This window comes from Zingiber officinale, chromosome 11B, assembly GCF_018446385.1.
Source record: "Zingiber officinale cultivar Zhangliang chromosome 11B, Zo_v1.1, whole genome shotgun sequence".
Classification (NCBI taxonomy): Eukaryota; Viridiplantae; Streptophyta; class Magnoliopsida; order Zingiberales; family Zingiberaceae; genus Zingiber; species Zingiber officinale.
Window position 1 is genome coordinate 9,997,316 of NC_056007.1, and position 20,012 is coordinate 10,017,327.

Consider the following 20,012-nt stretch of genomic DNA (forward strand, 5'->3'; position numbering starts at 1 on the left):
ATCATCTCTTGCATTAAGAATCAATGAAATTGATTTAAGGATAAAAACACATTTTGATATTGAGATCAAAGTGTAGTTTAGAAAATGCATGAGAACTTAGCCTAAGATGACCTTAACCCATATCTCACATCAAATTGACTTGAATGTGGTTTGATACACCTTAGATGTGTGTGAGATATTGGGATCATGAGTTAGGATCAAAGTGCATAGTCCTTGTACCTAGATGACCCTAATTCAAGAAATTGAGGATCATAGGGAAAGCTTGTGTACAAGTCATGTACATCTAGCCCTAAGATTATGGTCCCAAATTCAAATGGTTTTAAAAGCATTTTAAAATTGATTTGAAAAACCTTGATGAAGTTTTCCTAGTGATAGCATTCATCATTGAACATTGTGATACAAAGTTAGTTAAACTTGAACTATTTCAAAGTTTTTGAACTTTGTATCAAAATTGAAAAATGGAAGTTATTTTCATAGAAAACTATTTTTCCATGATAGTATATGTTATGAGGAATGTATCCTCAAAATTTCACAATTTTTCGAATTTTCTGGAATTTTCTAGGAGTTTCTGAATTTCGGAAGGAAAATCAGAAATTCTGATATCAGAATTGTGGACCGATCAGGAGGTTGCCTGATCGGTCCAGGGGTGCCTGGATCGGTCACCGTGACCGATCCAGGGAATCCCTGATCGGTCTGGTGACCGATCAGGGCGTGCCAACTTGCTATTTTTCGACTGGTTGTCTGAAATTTCAGCTCGGGAAGTTGGTGCTTTGGATTTCCAAAGGTTTGAAACTCTCCAAGACATTGTTGGTGCAATTGTCAAGGGGGAGTTGCCTTTTAGGGGGAGTTTTTACTCCAAAATACTTTTGAGGATTAGTGATATGGGATTATCACTAAGTTGATTGTTGAGTTTAGTATCAAGGGGGAAATTAAGAGTTTCAATGAAAGGTATGGGACTTTCATTAGGAAGAAACTCTTGACCTTGATACCCTCCTTTTTCTTTTTGATGTGTGTCAAAAAGGGGAGAGCGTTCATTGGAGAACCCAAGTTAGGTTATCGGGTTAACCTAAGCTAGGGGAAGAATGTCAAGGAATGTTCAAGGAAGAACATTGGAATTCTTTTTGATGTGTGTCAAAAAGGGAGAGAATTATTGGAGAACCCAAGTTAGGTTATCGGGTTAACCTAAGGGGAGAATGTCTAGAGAATGTTCAAGGAAAGAACATTGGACATTGGAAGATGGTTGGAAAACCTAAGTTAGGTTATCGGGTTAACCTAACTTGATTTTGGATTTTGTCAAACATCAAAAAGGGGGAGATTGTTGGTGCAACCTTAGGTCAAGGTTGACTTGGTTGACCTGACTCGAGTTGGTCAAGGGTGACCTGACTCGAGTTGTATTTTGATGTTTGACAATGTTTGACGAGAGTAGAAAAGTTGTATTCTGATGTGTTGACAAGAATACAAACTTGGGAGATTGTTGGTGCAACCGTAGGTCAAGGTTGATCTGGTTGACTTGAAAAGTCCAAGCAGGGAGCTTGGCACTGGAAAAGTCCAAGTATGGAGACTTGGCACTGGAAAAGTCCAAGCAGGGAGCTTGGCACGCGAAAAGTCCAAGTATGGAGACTTGGCACTAGAAAAGTCCAAGCAGGGAGCTTGGCACGAGGGAAAGTCCTAACTGGGATGCTAGGCAGTGGAAAAGTCCTGGTGAGTGAAGCCAGGAAGTCCTATGAGGATGTTAGGAAGTGTGGAAAAGTCCTGGTGAGTGAAGCCAGGTGAAAGTCCTATGAGGATGTTAGGCAGATGGAAAGTCCTGGTGAGTGAAGCTAGGCAGATGGAAAGTCCTAGGAGGATGTTAGGCAGTTGGAAAGTCCTGTGAGTGAAGCCAGGCATGAGAAAGTCCAGATGGGTCAAGGGTGGGAAATCTGGTGGAAGTAGTGGGTCCTGGAGGAGGAAGCTAGGCAAGAGGAAAATCCAGATGGATCGGGGATGATCGGACATTGGTAGAAAAAGTCCAAGTGGGTCAAAGGATTGACCAGACACTTGGTGAAGAAGTCCCAGCAGATCAATATTGACCAGATACTATACAGAAGGAGTCCCAACAGGTCATGGTTGACCGGATATTGGGTTTCGGAACCTTGGACTTGAGTTTAGGCAAGTCATGATTGGGGCAAGCTGATCGATTGACCTAAGCCCAATCGATCAACCGATCAATTGGGAGAGTGCTGCGACAAGCAGCGACCCAATCGATCGACCGATCGATTGGGAGCAATTGTCGCAAGCACAGAGAGGTGCCCGATCGATCGATGATTGATTGGTCACCACCAATCGATCGACCGATCGATTGGACTGGTACGCACAGAGAGTTGGGCAACTCTCTGTGCTCTATTCTGATCGGTCTGGGGACCGATCAGCATAGAGCCTGATCGGTCCCCACGACCGATCAGACCAGCCCCAGACCGATCAGGGTGATGCCTGATCGGTCCACACACTAGCCGTTGTGACACAACGGCTAGATTCTGTGTCTTCTGTGTCTTCTTCGCAGGTGCAGGTATAAGACCTCTAGAGGAGACGACGAAGATAACAACTCTCTTCCTCACGACACTGACACTGCGATTTGAGCTTTGCTGAGCTCCTCTTTGCTGAAGCTTCGCGTGAGCTTCTTGCTGGTTTTTTAGCTGTTGGCATCCGTGAAGCTGCTGCTTCATCAACGGACTCCAGACGAGAAGGCAAGCTTGTTTGTTTTACATTCATATTGTTCTTGCTCTTCTTTGTATCTCCTGTATTGCTTTTGCAAAAGATTGTGGCGAGGTTTCTCCACCCATAAGGAGTTCTTGTTAGCCGGTTTTCCGGGGACTCATCCACCGACGGATTGATAGGCTTCGTCCACCTTACAGACACGCCGAGGAGTAGGAGTTCATCTCCGAACCTCGTTATATGGTTTGTCTTTCTTCTCTTGTTTTCTTTCTACGTTGTATTTCCGCTGCACTAACCTAATCGTAGGAAGAAACGCGAAAGTTTGGGGTCAGCTATTCACACCCCCCTCTCTAGCCGTACAAAGGATCCTAACAATAAGTATGTTTTTCTATATGTTTTGGGGCTGTTCTTCTTTTGCAATGGAGTAGATCTCTAGATCTAGGATGTAGGGAATATTTGTGATGTGATGAATGATGTAAAACTATGTAGGTTTTTGCCATGATTCTATTCAATGACTTGTTGATGCATTGTTCTTGTTTGATGTAATGTGATTGTATGCAAACTCTTGTGGATTTGCTAATTCCCTATTTCTATGATTTTGCCCTATTTGTATCAATTAAATCTTGGATGTATTGTTGTGATTTGGACCTAATTCACATTCTTGATTGATTGTTTGAATGTCTTGTGGATCTTGTAGAGATTATCTCTCACTCGATTTTTCGAGGGAAGCACGCCTAAGGTGCAAGCCCGTGTAAGGACGTTTGAGGGATGAGCTTTAGGGGGAAATAGGATAATTCAAGAGGGTAGGATAGATTTATGCATTAATCTTTATATCTTATGGGTTGAGTGGTAATGATTTCTATGTTGATTTTCCGAGGGATCTTCGTGACAGGAACATGCCCGTGTAAGGACAACATAGGCTCATATATAATTGATCGCATTTAGGTATAGATTTCAGTCCAAAGCCGGTTGTCTATTGCAAGAGAGAACCGGCAACCTTCTACAAATGGTGGACAATTGAAGAATAAGATTTGGTAAATCATTTACATTGAATAACATCACAAAGAAATCGAAATCCTAGTATCTATTCCCCTCCATTCACTACGATCATTCTCTCCCTCTTTACCCTTTCTTTTCTCTTCTATTTCTTATCATAATATTTGTAAACCACTTTTTGATTGTTTAGATAATTCTCCGTGTAAAGTTAATTAGTGTTTAATCAACAGTCCCTATGGATACGATAATCTTTTATATTACTGACGACGTAACCGTACACTTACGGTGACGTAACAATCAGTGCACAAAAATCTCAAAAATAAGGAAAATTGATAAGTTAAATTAATTCCATATTGGAGCATACTACTGGAACTTCAATCCAGGTGATTTAAGGGGAACTCAAAATGAGAATATGCATATTTGGTGGCGTAAAGACTACGTTCCATTTGTTTTGCATCTTCAAGGCTTCTAGAAATGACCATGCTGTTTCTGTTCTTGCATTTTCCTGCAAGAGCTCACAAATGTTTAGAAGAGATCTTGAGATGCTACTTCAATTAATGTAATTAATATACCAATACGAGTTGATGCCAAATCATTCACATACATGTAACTTTTACCCTATTTAGATCTTTACCAATTAAATGTCTAAATAAGATCTTAAAAATTCAAATTCACAACAACTATGTAAGGATGCTCACGTAATAAGACTAATTATAGTGAGCTGCCTAAAGACCGAATATAAATAAGATTTATTATACTTAGTGCAAATGAAATGTAATGCTTGCATTTGATATTCCTATGAGCATATAAGCTGAGTTTTGTCTGCTTTCTGAATTGTCATGATATGGATTGTTTTGGTCTCTTTGCTATTAAGACCAAGAATTTGCTCCATACATGATTTTCTCATATGGAGCAAAGGCAAGTATACATTTACAAAGGCAACTATACAAATTTTTTGCTTGCCTTAAAAAACATTGAAGATCATGCAACAGAAAAGAGAATCACAAAAAAACGTGGAAGATCAAGCAACAAAATATAGTTTATCTCTTTTGGATGTATTATGGGCATAGAAAAATATAAATAAATAAATTTTGACAAGGAAATATGAATGATGTGACACTAACATATGAAGACTTTCAAAGGTATTCATGATAGCAAAATGAGATATTAAAATGCTATAGTTTAGATTGCATGAGTTATCTAGAAAATAAGAACTGATAATAGAGTGCAGTAAAAGATGCATGAATTAGACCAACAATAATGAAGTTGATATAAGAACTACTCTCTCAAAATCTCCAAAGATCACTAATTTACTCAAGTATCATCTATTCTGACTATTTTTGAAAGTTAATAAAATTATTCAGTAAACAATAATAAAATGAAAGAATCTTATAATCTTACACAAAAGGTTGGAACCTTATTATTAACATATGATCAAGTAACTGAAACATATACGTAAGAAAATACATATAAAACTATAACATACCTTAGGAAAAATATTGATTTGCAATTTCCGGAGGTAGTTTTGCAAGAACCTTCTGGACTATATCTTCAACAATTTTGTCACGTTGAAGGTCAATGTCCCTTCGCATCTTTTCCAGTTCCAACCTTTGCCTTTCATTATTAGCTTCAATTTCTTTTTACAAGTGCTCTAATTCTGCCTTATCTCTCTTATATCTTTGTTCAATCTCAGTGGTACTTCTTAGAGACTTAAAGACCCCCTCAGATACCATATATGACGACGTCGGTGCACCACTGACCTTCTTCAACATCTTCCTAGTAACTCCTCTACCATAAAGTCTACAACATCCATCATAATCCTTGCCCATAACGGACCTTGTTGTACATGACTTGTTTCCTCTACGACATCTCTAAATCTATCATGCAATAATTCATCAATGTTATCATGCATTCTTGGAACATCATCATCTAAATCTCTTGTAGTTTTCAATGATGATGGATCCTCTCCGTGAAAAAACCATAAATCATAATTTTCCACAAATCCCTCACTTTTCACATGATTATACACCTCGTCTCTACGATACCAATATCGATTTTTACACCGCCTACAAGGACATTTAATTTGACCTCCTGAAGATGCTTTAGCAAATGATATGTTAAGAAAGTTCAACAACCCATTTTCAAATTCAGGCACCCATCTAGAAAAATACATCCAGCTTCTATCTTCACCCATCACTCTAAAATTCTGCAACTACAAACAAAGAGTCATAAATTGCTAGAATGATCTTTAATAGTATGAGCAAATGACTTTGATAAACCGGCTTTGACAAATTTGATCACCTATCAAGCATAAAACCACCATTGTTAAATAGAATGAAGATATTTTAAGGAATTTCATAATGATATAAGCATTTGTAATAATGTCACATTAGTGCTTTCTATTAGTAACAGAATTACCCAAGTCAAAGCAAGACTGATAAAATTATAATACCACATACCACATACATATAGGAATAGGAACAAGCTTAATTCAATAAGGAGCCTCAAGGAATAGAACAACAATAGAAAACTAGGGATTCCTGTCATTACAAGAATAAAAAAAATATATATAACAAGTTAAAATCCTTTTTACAAATCCTAAAAGGCTTTTAAAAATGGGTCAAAATAATTTAGTGGGTTGATTCAACCAAACTCATTCCAACAAAAAAAACCCCTTGTAAGAATCCCTTGTAAAATAACCATTTCAATGATCTTAAAACTTTTATTGTGAAAGTTAACTAGCAACAATATATCATATGCAATAATTAAGTCCCAATGGTTGGATGCAATATGATCATGAAACTAAATCAAATACCTCATCAGTGTTCAATCTAAAGTTGTGGTTTCATTTTGCATAACTCATTTCGTAAAGCTTAGAATAGAAGATCCAACCTTAGAAGAAAAACAACATAATACAAGAAAAATAATACAAGAAGAACAAGGATTGGGGAGCTTGAGGGAGCTGCAAAAACATAATACCCTTGGCAGCTGTCCAAGGTGTTCAACGGAAATAAAATACAAGAAAAACAAAAGAAAATAAGTGAAGATCTAACCTTAGAAAGACAATGATTGCAAGAGAACCAAAAAAGGAGCCCAGTGAAGATGTTCAATTCGCGGAGAGGGCTTCGTCGGAGATGTTCGGCGAAGACAGAGTATGGAGGTTGCGAGATTAGGGTTAGCAGCAAAGAAGTCTGGTGAAGATGTTCAGTTCGCGGAGAGGACTTCGTCGGAGATGTTCGGCGAAGACAGAGTGAGGAGGTTGCGAGATTAGGGTTAGCGGCAGAGAAGTTCGGAGGGGAGGAACTCGCGATTTACGTTTTGTGAGCTAGATCGCGAAATTAGAGAAGTTCGTGTGAGGGAGGTCGTGGTTTAGCAGGCGGTTCGCGCGAGTTATTTGGCGAAAAATAATCCCACCATTCATCAATTGCAACAGTTCTACAAAAGTGTTGCCTTTACTAATAACAAAGGTAACACTTCTAAATAATGTGTTGTATTTTAGTTATAATGCAACACTTATTTGAAAGTGTTGTATGTTTTTCCTAAAATTTGATATATGGCAACAATTTATTAAAGTGTTGCTTCCAAAGTGATACCTTAGGCTCATTTTGTAGTAGTGTCATTATAGATATAATAATAAATATAATAAATTTGAAAATATTATTTTTACTGTTTGATTTATATTGATTTTAATTGTGATACTGATCTTGATTATGATGTCAAATATAATAAATCTTAATTGATTAAAATCAATTTGAGATTATTTTTCATTATTGACATTACCCCTCGATAAATTCAACGAGACTACCTGAACGTTGATTTGAGTGTTAATTTGGTGAAACGTTGTCTGGATAATGACTTAATAAATATATCAACAATTTGATCTTCAGTAGAGATGTAAGAAACTGAAAGTTGTCGAGTCGCCACACGCTCATGAACAAAATGAAAATCAATCTCTACATATTTGGTAGGAACATCAAAAATAGGATTTGCCGCAAGATAAGTAGTTCAAATATTATCACACCAAATTTGGGAAATAGCAGCTGGGGAAAAATGTAATTCCGAAAGAAGATATTGTCGCCAAATAATTTCTGATGTCGCATTAGCTATAGCTTTATATTCAGCTTCAGTACTTGAGCGAGAAACTGTAGGTTACTTATTTAAAAGATAGGAAACAAGATTTTGCCCAAAAAAATATGGCTATCCACTAGTAGAATGCCTATCTTTAGGAGATCCAGTTCAATCTGCATCATTGTAGGCAATCAACTCTTGTGAGAACTGACGATATAAAAGAAAACCATGTAAAATAGTTCCTTTGAGATATCGAAGAATTCTCTTAACACCTTCCCAATGGTGTTCAGTAGGAGTATGCATAAATTGACAGGCACGATTAACAGCGAAAACAATATAGGGTCATGTAATAGTGACAGATTGTAGGGCGCCAACAATGCTTCGGTAGATTTGGGGGTTAGTCATTGAAGAGGAGGATGAAGGTACAGTGAAATCACTTTCAATGATTGGTGTGGAGATAGAACGTGCACCATCCATTTTAGCTCATTGTAGAAGTCTAGTAATATATTTGTTCTGAGATAGAAGACAACTTTCAAAATGTGAGAGACTCTATGTCAAGGAAAAAACAAGCATTGCCAAGATCCCGAATAAGAAACTTTTGATGAAGAAGATGGATCACTACTAGTTATTAAGATATCATCCGCATAAATTAGAACAAATATTGAAAATTCTTCATTATATTTGTAGAATAGGGAAGAGTCAATTTTTGAGCCAGAAAATCCTTGAGTATGAAGCCAAGTAGATAGACGATGAAACCATGTATGAGGTGCTTGCCGAAGATCATATATAGATTTCTGAAGTTGACACACATGTGTTGGACGGTGTAGGTGGATAAATCCTGGTGATTGCTCTATAAAAACAGTTTCTTCAAGGTGTCCATGAAGGAAAGTATTGGAAGCATATAATTGTCGTATCGGCCAATTGGAGCTAACAACTATAGAAAGTAGTAATCTGATAGTTGTAATTTTGATAACTGGACTGAACGTATCATTGAAGTTAATACATGATTGTTGATTAAAGTCTTTAGCAACAAGGCGATCTTTATAACGTTCAATAGATCCATCTGCACGATACTGAATTCGGTAAACTCATTTAGAATCCACAATATTTATAGATGGAATACGAGGAACTAAGCGCTAGGTTGCATTGCGAAGAAGAGCATCAAACTCTGTAGTCATCGCAGCACGCCAATTTGGATGTTTGACTGTCTGTGTAAAGCTAGAAGGTTCAACAAAATTTGAAGAAGTAATAAGACAATGTGGAAAAGGATAACGAGTGAAAACTGGTTGACATCATGCATAAATATCACTTAGAGGAAGCATTCGCTGAGGAGTAGTATTATTTGAGCTACTTGGAGATGAGTGATCAGACGGATTGGAATTAGAACTAGAGAGTGGATCATCACTAGCCATTGAGTCTACTGGAATTTGTGGAGATGGAATAGGAATCAATATGTCCTGATGAAGCAATCTGTGAGGATTCTAGTATATTACTCTGTGATATTAGATAAGTTCCTTGATTATCTGAAGGAGGAGCCGAGGTTGCAGCTGCAAATGGAAAAAGAGATTCATCAAAAGTAACATGTCGAGAAATATATATCCGCTCGGTCAAAATATGGAGGCAACAGTACCCATGATGCAAATTACTATAACAAAGGAAAACACATTGTTGAGAGTGAGGGTTTAACTTATGTTTAGAGTAAGGTCGTAGCCAAGGATAACATGCGCAACCAAAGATTCGGAAGAAAGAATAATCTGGAGGACGATTATAAAGTCTCTCCAAGGGACACTTATTTGAAGTAGTGGAGTGGGTAAATGATTGATACGGTAGATTGCGATTTGGATGACATCATCCCAAAATTTAAGTGAAACTAAGGCATGATTAAGAGGAGTTAAGGCAGTTTCAACCACATGACGATGTTTTCTCTTGGCGGATCTATTTTGCTTAGGAGTGTGGGTACAAGAGACTCGATGGAGGATGCCAAAGGAAGTAAGAGGATGATGAAGTGCTTGATACTCTCCACTTGAATCGGAATGAAGAGAAAGTATTTTACAATCAAAATAATGCTCAACATGCTTTTGAAAACGACAAAAATATCGAAGAGATCAGATTTTCTTTTCATAAGAAAAATCCAAGTGAACTTGCCAAAGTTATCAATAAAAATAACGTAATAAAGAAAACCCTGATTAGAAAGAATAGGAGCAGGACCCCATACATCAGAGTAAATAATTTTCAAAGGAAAACTAGAGTTGCAAGTAGAGGATTCAGAAGGTAGTTTATGAGATTTTACTTTCATACAAGCTTCACATAAATGAGATGATGACGCTAAAGAAGTTGGTAAACCAAAAACAATTAATTATATCCTGAACAAGATGTAGAGACGGGTGACTAATACATGCATGCTAAGAAAATTTGTCTGTGCGTTCTCCAACAAAGGTTTTGAGAGAGGTGGGTTGAAGATGATACAAACCGTTTTTAGTATCCCCTTGGAGTAGAATAGTTCCTATCGTAGGATCCTTCACAAGATAATGATGAGGATGAAATTCAGAAAATACATTATTATCAAGAGCAAATTGACGTACGGAAAGTAAATTTTTTAGTGATAGAAGGAACATGAAGAGTGTTGCGCATGCGAAAAGTACGACCATATGAATAAAAGAATGTGTTTCCAGTGTAAACAATTTGCAAACCTAAGTCGTTGCCTATTTATATCATGTCGGGTCTATGACTGTGGGGCGTTTCCAATGTGAGGCTGATTATGTTAATTAGGTTGTAGAGCTTTGCCAATTATGTGTGTCGATAAAGACAGAGAATATGATATCCTTTCAAATTGTATTTGTAGAAGTCTTTCATGAGAAAATAACATACCATGAAGAGTTTCAAGTGACAATTCATTCATGCGAGTCATCACACTGGGAACAAAGGTATCATATTGAGGACCCAAACCAGCAATAACATGCATTAATAGTTCTGAATCAGAGATCAAATATTTAATTGCATCTAGGTTATTGGCAATGGTCTTGACTAATTTCATATAGTCAATAATAGAGGTATCTTCTTATTGCACAGACTGTAATTGTAGACGAAGTTGAAAAATCCGTGTTTGAGAGTGGGATGCAAAAGAATAATCAAGAGCTTTCCAAACCTGATGAGAGGTGTCGAGGCCAATGAGTATAGGAAGTATAGGCTCAGTAATTGATGAGATTAACCAAGTCAAAATTAATTGATCCTTCTTAAATCAAATAGCATAGAATGGATCATCTTTTTAAGATGAGGGTGAAGTATTATCAACATGACCAAGTAAGTCATGAACACAAAGCAACAAAAGAAATTATAATTTCATAGTAAATAGTTATCATGATTAAATTTAACAGAAAAAAAAAAGAAAAAATTATATGAAAAGAAAAAAAAGATATTTTATAATATCATAGAAATCTCAATAGAATCTAGAAGGAAACAGTATGGAAAAGAAAAACAAAAACAAACAAGGAAAAAAATGAGAAGATGAATATAATGAAGAAATAGTAACTATGTCTTATTATGATTGGCGTTATCAAATTTGCTATCGTTAATAGAAAAGAGTCATATAAAAGGAGAAAAAAAGTTACTGTTATCGTCGTTGAAGTTGCCAAGATTATCGTACTGTAAACGATGATATCAAACCAGCATGTAAAAACTCCAGTAATTGCTGTAACAAAAATTCGGAAGAAGAAAATTGGAAGGTAGAGAAGATGACTCCGATACCATATAGAAACTAATAAATAGAGGAAAAAACAGAATAAAGAATAATTCTTTTATCTATTATTTAAAGTCAATAAATGTATTTATATACATCCAAATAATAATAAAAAAATTAAATATGACATATAATTATAGAAATAGTAATAAATATAATAAATTTGAAAATATTATTTTTATTATTTGGTTCATATTAATATTAATTTTGATATTCAGCCGGCATGATTATTTTTTATTATTGGCATTATATTGTATATAATTATTTTAAAATTAATTTGACATTTTATTGAGACAAAGAGGGGGTGAACGTTCAGTATCTATCGTCGGCTCACGGGGAGAATTTTTTATCGGCGGAATTTTACTTGCTCACGGGGAGGAGCACAGATCTCCTGGACCACTTTTTTGTGGTCCAGGGGATGTGCCACTTATATTTGCGGCCGGATCGTGGCCGCGATCTGGCCGTAAATGGTTGCGATCCCTTTCTGGGTTCATCGTCCCTACTAGGTTATAATTTTTGTTCGGAGTGGGTGGCCGGAGGCCGCCCGGAGGCATCCGGTAGTGGATAAGTGGTCAAATTACTGGGCGCCGAGTGAGGGTGTCCTCCGGGCGGCCTCTGACCATCCATTCCGAACAAAAACTATAACCTGGTGGGGACGATGAACCCAAGAAAAGATCACAATCATTTATGACCGGATCACAACCACAATTCGACTGTAAATATAAGTGACATATCCCTGGACCACAAAAAATGATCCAGGAGATGAATACCATGTTTTTTAAAAATATAGTATTGCAATTTTTAACGACATGCTCAGTTTGCCTAAAATTTGGCGGCCACGAGGCACAGAGCATGCTTCCTGCGCACAGTGAGTCCCAGCGCTTCTTCCATGTTCACGTCCTCCTCACTCATTCCCGGAGGCAACTGCCAGTCGAAGGAGTACAATAGGTTGGCCAGCGCCACCTCCGCCATCAGCATCCCCAGATTCTTCCCTGGGCAAGTCCTCCGCCCCTCGCCAAACGGAATCAGCTTGAAGTCATAGTGCGAAAACGAGTCCACTACCGGCGACCCAATGTTCACAAACCTATCTGGGTCGAACGCCTCTGGTCTCTCCCACACATCAGGATCCCTGCCGATCGCCCATGCATTCACGTAGATCGTCGTCTTGGGAGGAATTTGGCAACCGTCGCTTAAAGTGACTGGGTGAATGATTTCCCGGTTGACGAGCAGCGGAAACGGCGGGTGCAGCCTCATCGTCTCCTTGACTATGCGTTTGAGGTATTGAAGCTGCTGCAGGTCGCTTTCTTCCACCTTTCCTTTGCTTCTCCCCACGCAGCTTCTCACTTCCTCTTGGGCTCTCTTCATCAACTCCGGCTGCCGGATGAGCTCCGCCATCGCCCATTCCACCACTGCCGACGAGGAATCCGTCCCGCCGATGAAAATATTCTGCCAGTAAATGAATCAGTTTAACTTCGAGAATTTAATTTTTAACTTCAAAACTGAAATTAATTGTCACCATAAGAACTCCTTTGAGGTTATTCTCTGTCAGCTGCTCATCCTTCCGCAACCGAAGCAGAACATCCAATAAATCCTCATTCTCTTCACTTCCTGATCGACTAGTCTTCGCGTCGAGATGGCGATCGATGAATTTCTGGTAGATGCCGTCGAGCTTAAGAAACGATTTCCGAAGCCTGGATTTCTTCCCCGTAGCCACATCGACCCACCCGAGCAGGGGAAAGTAGTCTGCCATGAAGAAGCTAGCCAACATCTCCTGCGCTTCCCTGAGCACATCGTAAACGTTGAAGTCGTCGCCGGCGATGTCTCGACCGAAGGCCATCCTGCATGTGGTGTTGCAGGAGAAGTATAGGGCGAGCTCACTCACGTTGACGGTGAGGGAGCCCGAGATGCGAGAAGATATATGCTTCGTCATCCTCACGATCTCATCTTCCCTTACGGACTTAAAAGAGTTGATCTTTCTGGCGCTGAAGAATTCTACGGTGCAGAGCTTGCGTTGCTGGCTCCAGCGCTCGCCGTAGGGCATGAAGGCGATATCAGAGCTGCCGTAAGAGAGCTCGGAGGTCGCAACGTTGTGGGGGCGGGAGCAGCAGGCGAGGTCGAAGGTCTTGAGGACGTCCCTGGCGAGGGTTGCGGAGGAGACGACGATGGCGGAGACTTGGCCGAGTTTTAGGTGCATGAGCGGGCCGTACTGTTTGGAGAATTCCCATAAGGACTGGTGCAGTAGATTGCCGCGTATCTGGTGGAGGTTACCGATGATCGGGAGTTTAGCGGGGCCCGGCGGGAGCTTTCGGATCGCCGGATTAGTTCTTGCTTCTCGGCCGCCGGCGAGAAGGAGAGAGGAGAGGACTGCGACTGCGACGAGGAAGAGAAGAGACAAGACAAGCACAAACATTTTTTTACTTGAAAAAGTGGGAACAGCACGAAGAGATAAACCGCCCTGCATCCACATCCGGTTAAATAGGGCAATGTTCTATGAAACTTTCAAAAACATCGACAATAGTGACATAACTTTCATTTATCAAAAATTTTACCAAAATATATTTTTTATTCTAGCAAGAAGGATATTTTTTTAAAAAATAAAAAAGTAAAACTGTGAATTCTAGAAAACTAAACTACTATTTGTTGCCGTGAGTTCACCGATTAAATTGAGTGAACTTGCGGCCACTTAACCACGATTTAATGGTCGATTTTAAATTTGAAAGTTACTTTGATAGCGACATTAAGTGGCATTTGGTTTAAAGATTTGGGAACGAGAAAATGAATTTATTCCTAAATCTTATGTTTGGTTGATAGAAATGAAATAAAGATTTTAGAATAAAATCTAAAAACTTGGGTATGGATGAAACTCAGTCCCTCCCTTGGATTTTGATGAAATAGAAATAAGAATTAAGTTTTGAACGAAAATATCCTTAATATATTTGTTCAATTGTTCTTTCATTTCACTCTCTCTCCTTGTTCTCTTTCACATTTAACTTTCTCTTTCATCTAATTTTCTCTTATTTTCCTCTAAGGGTAAAAAAGGAAATTTAGGTTCATTCCGATTGAAAATATTCAACTAACCAAATATTATTTTTAAGAATGATATCCAAGCTCATACTCATTTCCATTCCACAATACTATAATACGCATTCCCATTTCGATTTCTAGGAGAAAATGAAACGTCATCTAAGTTGAGTTTTAAATTTACCAGTGAAAGTCTCGAAATCAAATGTTGAATTTTTTAAAATTATTTTATTTTTATCATTTTTATTAAAAAAAAATATTTTTAAAAAATAAGTGTACTTTAAAAAAAAATGTGGAACCGCTACATCAGCGGCCCCCCTAGAGCCGGTCCCACGGATATGGAGGGAGGTAAATACAAGTACACAGCAGAAAGCGCATAACCGGGACGTTAACCCCATGCAATGACACCCCAAAGATCGAACCTTGGATCTTTCGACTACGAAATCATGCGCCCCAGCTGTGCTACGCCATGAGGATAAGTGTACTTTAAGTAAATATAAATGTTAAGTGCCTATTTTATATATTTTTTTAAAATTGAGTACATAATAAGATTGGATTGCTGATTTATTGCAATCTTTTAATTCGAGTAAATCAAATCACGCCGAAATGTGTAGCCTTTATGATTATTTATTCCTCAGTTACGGCAACATTTGTTAGGCAGATGACCGTGTTAATCTTAAAAAAAAAAAAAATCTATTTTTACTTAATTTAACGATCAATTATAAATTAATCCTATAATTTGTTTCATAACTAACTATAATAAATATTTAAAAATGAGTGTAATTATTTTTTTATACAATTGTGTTTATATAAATTTCAAAGCTATTTATTTATTAAAATATATTTATTTATTACTTTCATATTTATAAAAAATATATTTATTTTTTAAAATAACTTTTTACGCTTAGGATAAAAGAAAAAATCACTCAAGAAAATTCTATGAGTATTAAATTTGACGTGAACTTGTTGATGAATTTCTTTTTATGATTTTATTTTATTGTTGTGGGTTTTTACTAAGAGAAAAAAAGGTATTTTAACAAAAAAATATCTCTTTTAATTAATATAAAAATCAGGTGTATTTATTGCAGCCCTTTAATTTGCCCCTTTAATTTATTGCATCCCTTTAATAAAAATCGGGACCTTAATTTATATCTTTTTTAAAAAATTAAATACTAATTTCTAAAAGTTAGATAAATTTTTATATAAAAAATCATTTTCTAACTTTTGAGATATCAAATATTAATTATATTTTTATATTTAAATTTTGATAATAATTTTTTTTTGACAATTTACAAATCAACATAAAGAATATGTGTTTTTTCTAAAAACATATGTGATTTTGAAAATGTTTAAATAATCTAATCTCTTACTTTCTTTGATCATTTGCATGCATGCATGCAATAAAAAATTTTCTATTTTCTCTCCAAACAATCAATGCTATTGTGTTATTAAATTTTAAAAACCAGTAACACATTGATTTCTAAAATGAGTAATACATAGTTAATTTTTTGTATTACTGTAATCCTGATTTTTTTAGTTTGAAAATGTCTAAACAACTCAGTTCCTTTTTTACTTTTCTCTTTTCTCCATTCTCTTTTCTCCTTTTTACCCATCTCCCTCTTCCTTTTTAATGTTCAGCAAAAAAATCTAGCAAGTTAGCAACACCGTATGTTGTTGATTTATGAAAAATCAGCAATACTCTATGTTATGTTGTTGATTTCTAAAAATTAACAATACAAACATATGATGTTGCTAGAATTTTTTCAACAACACTTTGTGTTACTGATTTCCGAAATCAGCAACAAGAGTGTTGTAGAAAAAATTCTAGCAACACTGTATACCTATATTGTGGAAAAAATTTAACAAATCGTGTGTTTGTGTTGTAGATTTTTGTAGCAACAACACATAGTGTTGTGTCTATGTTGCTGGAAATTTTTCAACAACACTCTATGCTATTGATTTTCAAAAATCATCAACACAGACACATGTTGTTGTTAGAATTTTTTCAACAACACAGGGTGTTTCAAAATCATCAACACTCTGTGTTGCTGAAAAAATTCTAGTAACACCATATGTCTGTGTTGCTGAAAAAATCAGCAACATTATGTGTTAATTAGTACAACCATATGTCTATATTGCTATAAAAATCCAGCAACACCGTGTGTTTGTGTTGATGATTTATGAAATTAGCAAAAAATTCTAGCAACATCGTATGTCTATGTTGCTGAAAAAATTCTAGCAACATTATATCTAGAATATTTTCAACAATATATAGTGTTGTTGGAATTTTTTCATCAATACTCTGTGTTACTAATTTTGGAAATCAACAACATAGAGTGTTGTTGAAAAAATCAGCAACACAGACACGATATTGTTGAAATTTTTTCAGCAACACTCTATGTTGCTAATTTCATAAATCAACAACACAGACATACAGTGTTGTTGGAATTTTTTTAGCAACACTCTGTTTGCTGATTTTCGAAAATCAGCAACACAAGCATACGACGTTGTTGGAATTTTTTCAGCAATACTCTGTGTTACTGATTAACATAGAGTGTTACTATTTTTTTAACAATACAGACACACAGTGTTGCTAGAATTTTTTTAGCAACATTGTGGAAATCAACAACACAGACATAACACTCTATGTTGTTACTGACAAAATCAGTAACACTATATATTTGCATAACTTTCGAAGGTGTTGTTGATTTTTGTAAATCAGCATTAGCATTGTTTATTTTGACCAAATCCACTAATGAACCTAAACAGGTTCATTTGGATCTATTTCAAGTTTTGTGGATTCCTTAGGCTCCAAGGAGTCCAACAGTGATCTCTATTGCTTATTTTAGTTTCTCCAGATATGCTAAAATATTATTAGAAGAATCAGCTTTAAATCTCAACATGGGCCTGATACGATTCATATCAGACCCACGTTATATTTGATATGATTCAATATTAGGTCTAATCCTGTCCGAAAGTCGATGAGATGGATGCTGGGGATGTGGCGCTCCCACTGACCTCCTATGGACTTCACTATGGTCCTGCAACATAAGCAGCGTCAGTGCCGAGTCAGGGAGGGGGTCCCCGGCGATGGCCCTCCGACGCTCAAGTCAGACTCCGACGAAGAAGAAGCAAGTAGCGGAGTGGTGTTAGTCATTTTCATGTCACGTGGCACATCAAATTAATTAAAATTGAAACTCATTAAAATTAATACAAGCGTTGTAGCAACGAGTCCCAAGTCGTATTTTTTTTCTAAGGGTTACTAATAAATGTGTGAGTATTCTAGAATTGATTCACATAGCAAATTGAGTTCTTCTTCAATTGAAACTAAAATCAAATAAGGTTTATTCTTCTCTACATATCACTCTCTTCTTAACTTGATCACCTTCCTTCCAACCAAATGAACATCACTTAAACGAGGATTTTTATGCATCATTGAATCAAATGGTTCAATTCCTATCTCCACAATCTACAATCTCAGTAACAAGGTACACAATCAAATCTCAAGTTAAGTTTTCTACAACTAAGCTCATTCACAGAAATAGATGAACTCATAAACTCCTTAAACAGAGGTAACAATCAAAACTAAAGTTGATCCATCTTCATTTAAGCCAGATTACAAGTTCAAAGACCAAAATCAGAGCAAAGAATTACTAACTACATCACAAGAGCCTACAACCATCAGCATTAGTAGCAGAATAAACCTGACAACACTAAGGTCAATATCAGTATCAGTATCAGTATCAGGTCAATAATCTGGGTTTGAAAGCAAGAATTCGAAATCATAAACATAAAATCTCAAACAGAAATTGAAATTGCAAAGGTAGGTATCAGATCTGAAGATCTGAGCAAAGTTTGAACACAATTCAAAGACAAGATAAAGAAAAACAAAACCTAAACATTCCTCATCCGAATCCAAGCTCAAACCTCCACAATCTGCTGTGAAACAGAGGTGAATCGGAAACCTCCCCTCAACACCCAACGAGCAATGTACAAGCTTACAGCTATCACCAGGGATCGCTCACAGTCTTTGGAAACCTCCCCTCAAACTCGCAATCATCTGGCAACCCCAAACAGCCGAAGAACAGAGGATGAATCTGTAGTTTGCAAACCAATCCGATTGATCAGATCGAGCCAGTCTTGCTATGGAATAACGATCGGAAAGATGATCAGAAACTCCAAGAAACCTCCCTCGAAGCTCTGGTGGACGCGAAGATTGCTGATTGAGAAACCTCCCTCTTTCAGAATCACGGCAGTTAACAAATCCAAAATCGCACGAGAGAAACCTCCCTCTGGCACTCACTGATCTCGGGAGATGGACGCCATCAGCTCGCAATCGCCGCTGATGAAGAAGCTCGCTCTCGGATCTAGAATTGAGGAACGGGATGCTCGGCGTCGCGGAAGAAGGAAGACGAAGGCACTGTAGTCGCGAAAACGCCGAGTCTGAGCTACTATAGCTTCTCACGCGGGTTTTTAAACCTCCTCAGTTTTGATCGGACGACTGAGATGCTTCTGAGATAAATCAACAGTGAAAGATTGCCTAAAATCCGATCCAAGGGCATTGATCTTCATCTATGGTCCAGATCTACTCCCCCTTAGGTCGGATGGACCAGATCTTCAATGGATGGCCCAGATCTCTCCAATCTTCAACGGATGGTCCAAATCAATCCATAGCTTGATCACCTCGTTTAGCCCTAGAATCGAGCCCAAATGTGGTCTGATTTGATCGGGTCCAGACCCTTTTGATGCCTACAAAATAAGAATCAAATATTAGCACCAAATACCATGAAAATTAGCTAATTTACAATTATGTCCAAAATCAAATGCAATATTGAGATATGATGTAAAATGTGAGATTAAGCTATGAAAATATCATTAAAACATGCATTATGAATCAAGATAATATAGCCAAAATCATGGTTATCAAATCCCCCACACTTAATCTTGGACGTCCCGTTCAAGTCAAGAAAACTAAAAATCCTACTTAAATGGCACCCCCTAAACAAATTCCTAACCATGATTAGAAAATAAAGAAAGTAAACCATCCAAGATTATCACATTCCAAAATCTAAAACATTCATGGACTTAAAACTTTACTCTTGGTTAACAACATAATAATTTCCATCAATCATGAATAAATTGAAATTGATTTCACACTAAAAAACTCACAAGATAGAATTTTTGTGGCCCTCATCCTATTTCACATGTAATCATAAAAATGGAGAGCACTCATGCTACTTGTGCTTCTTGAACTACTATAAGCTTGCTTATCTTCTACTCTCTACCATGATCATGGATACAAAATCACAATATGAAGGTTAATCATGAAGAAATAGGAAATATGAATTAAATGCACATCAAAGCATTAGTTGCAAGAAAAGATAAGAAAAGAAAGAATTAGCAACAAAGAAAAGATAAGAAAGAAGATTAAGCTTTAGTGGAAGATATGGATACAAAGAATGTTATATAAATAAATACTTGACCATACTTCCCTCTTTAA

At 36.9% G+C, this 20,012-nt stretch overlaps 1 protein-coding gene across 1 annotated transcript; it reads right to left on the minus strand.

Moving 5' to 3' along the window:
* Window positions 1-12,147: 12,147 nt before the first annotated feature.
* LOC122033502 (cytochrome P450 71A1-like) lies at window positions 12,148-13,932 on the minus strand. The gene is made up of 2 exons (XM_042592541.1): window positions 13,008-13,932; window positions 12,148-12,937 (listed from the first exon to the last, which is right to left on the minus strand). Exons 1-2 carry the CDS (start codon window positions 13,899-13,901, stop codon window positions 12,314-12,316), a joined length of 1,518 nt encoding a protein of 505 aa, XP_042448475.1. The 5' UTR covers window positions 13,902-13,932; the 3' UTR covers window positions 12,148-12,313.
* Between the last annotated feature and the right edge of the window lie 6,080 nt (window positions 13,933-20,012).

What these genes read in the sequence shown, in the direction of transcription:
- LOC122033502 (XM_042592541.1), bottom strand. Translation starts at nt 13,901, where the DNA reads ATGTTTGTGCTTGTCTTGTCTCTTCTCTTCCTCGTCGCAGTCGCAGTC. An exon ending in ACCTCAAAGGAGTTCTTATG is followed by an intron (nt 12,938 to 13,007) that starts GTGACAATTAAT and finishes ATTTACTGGCAG; the next exon opens with AATATTTTCATCGGCGGGAC.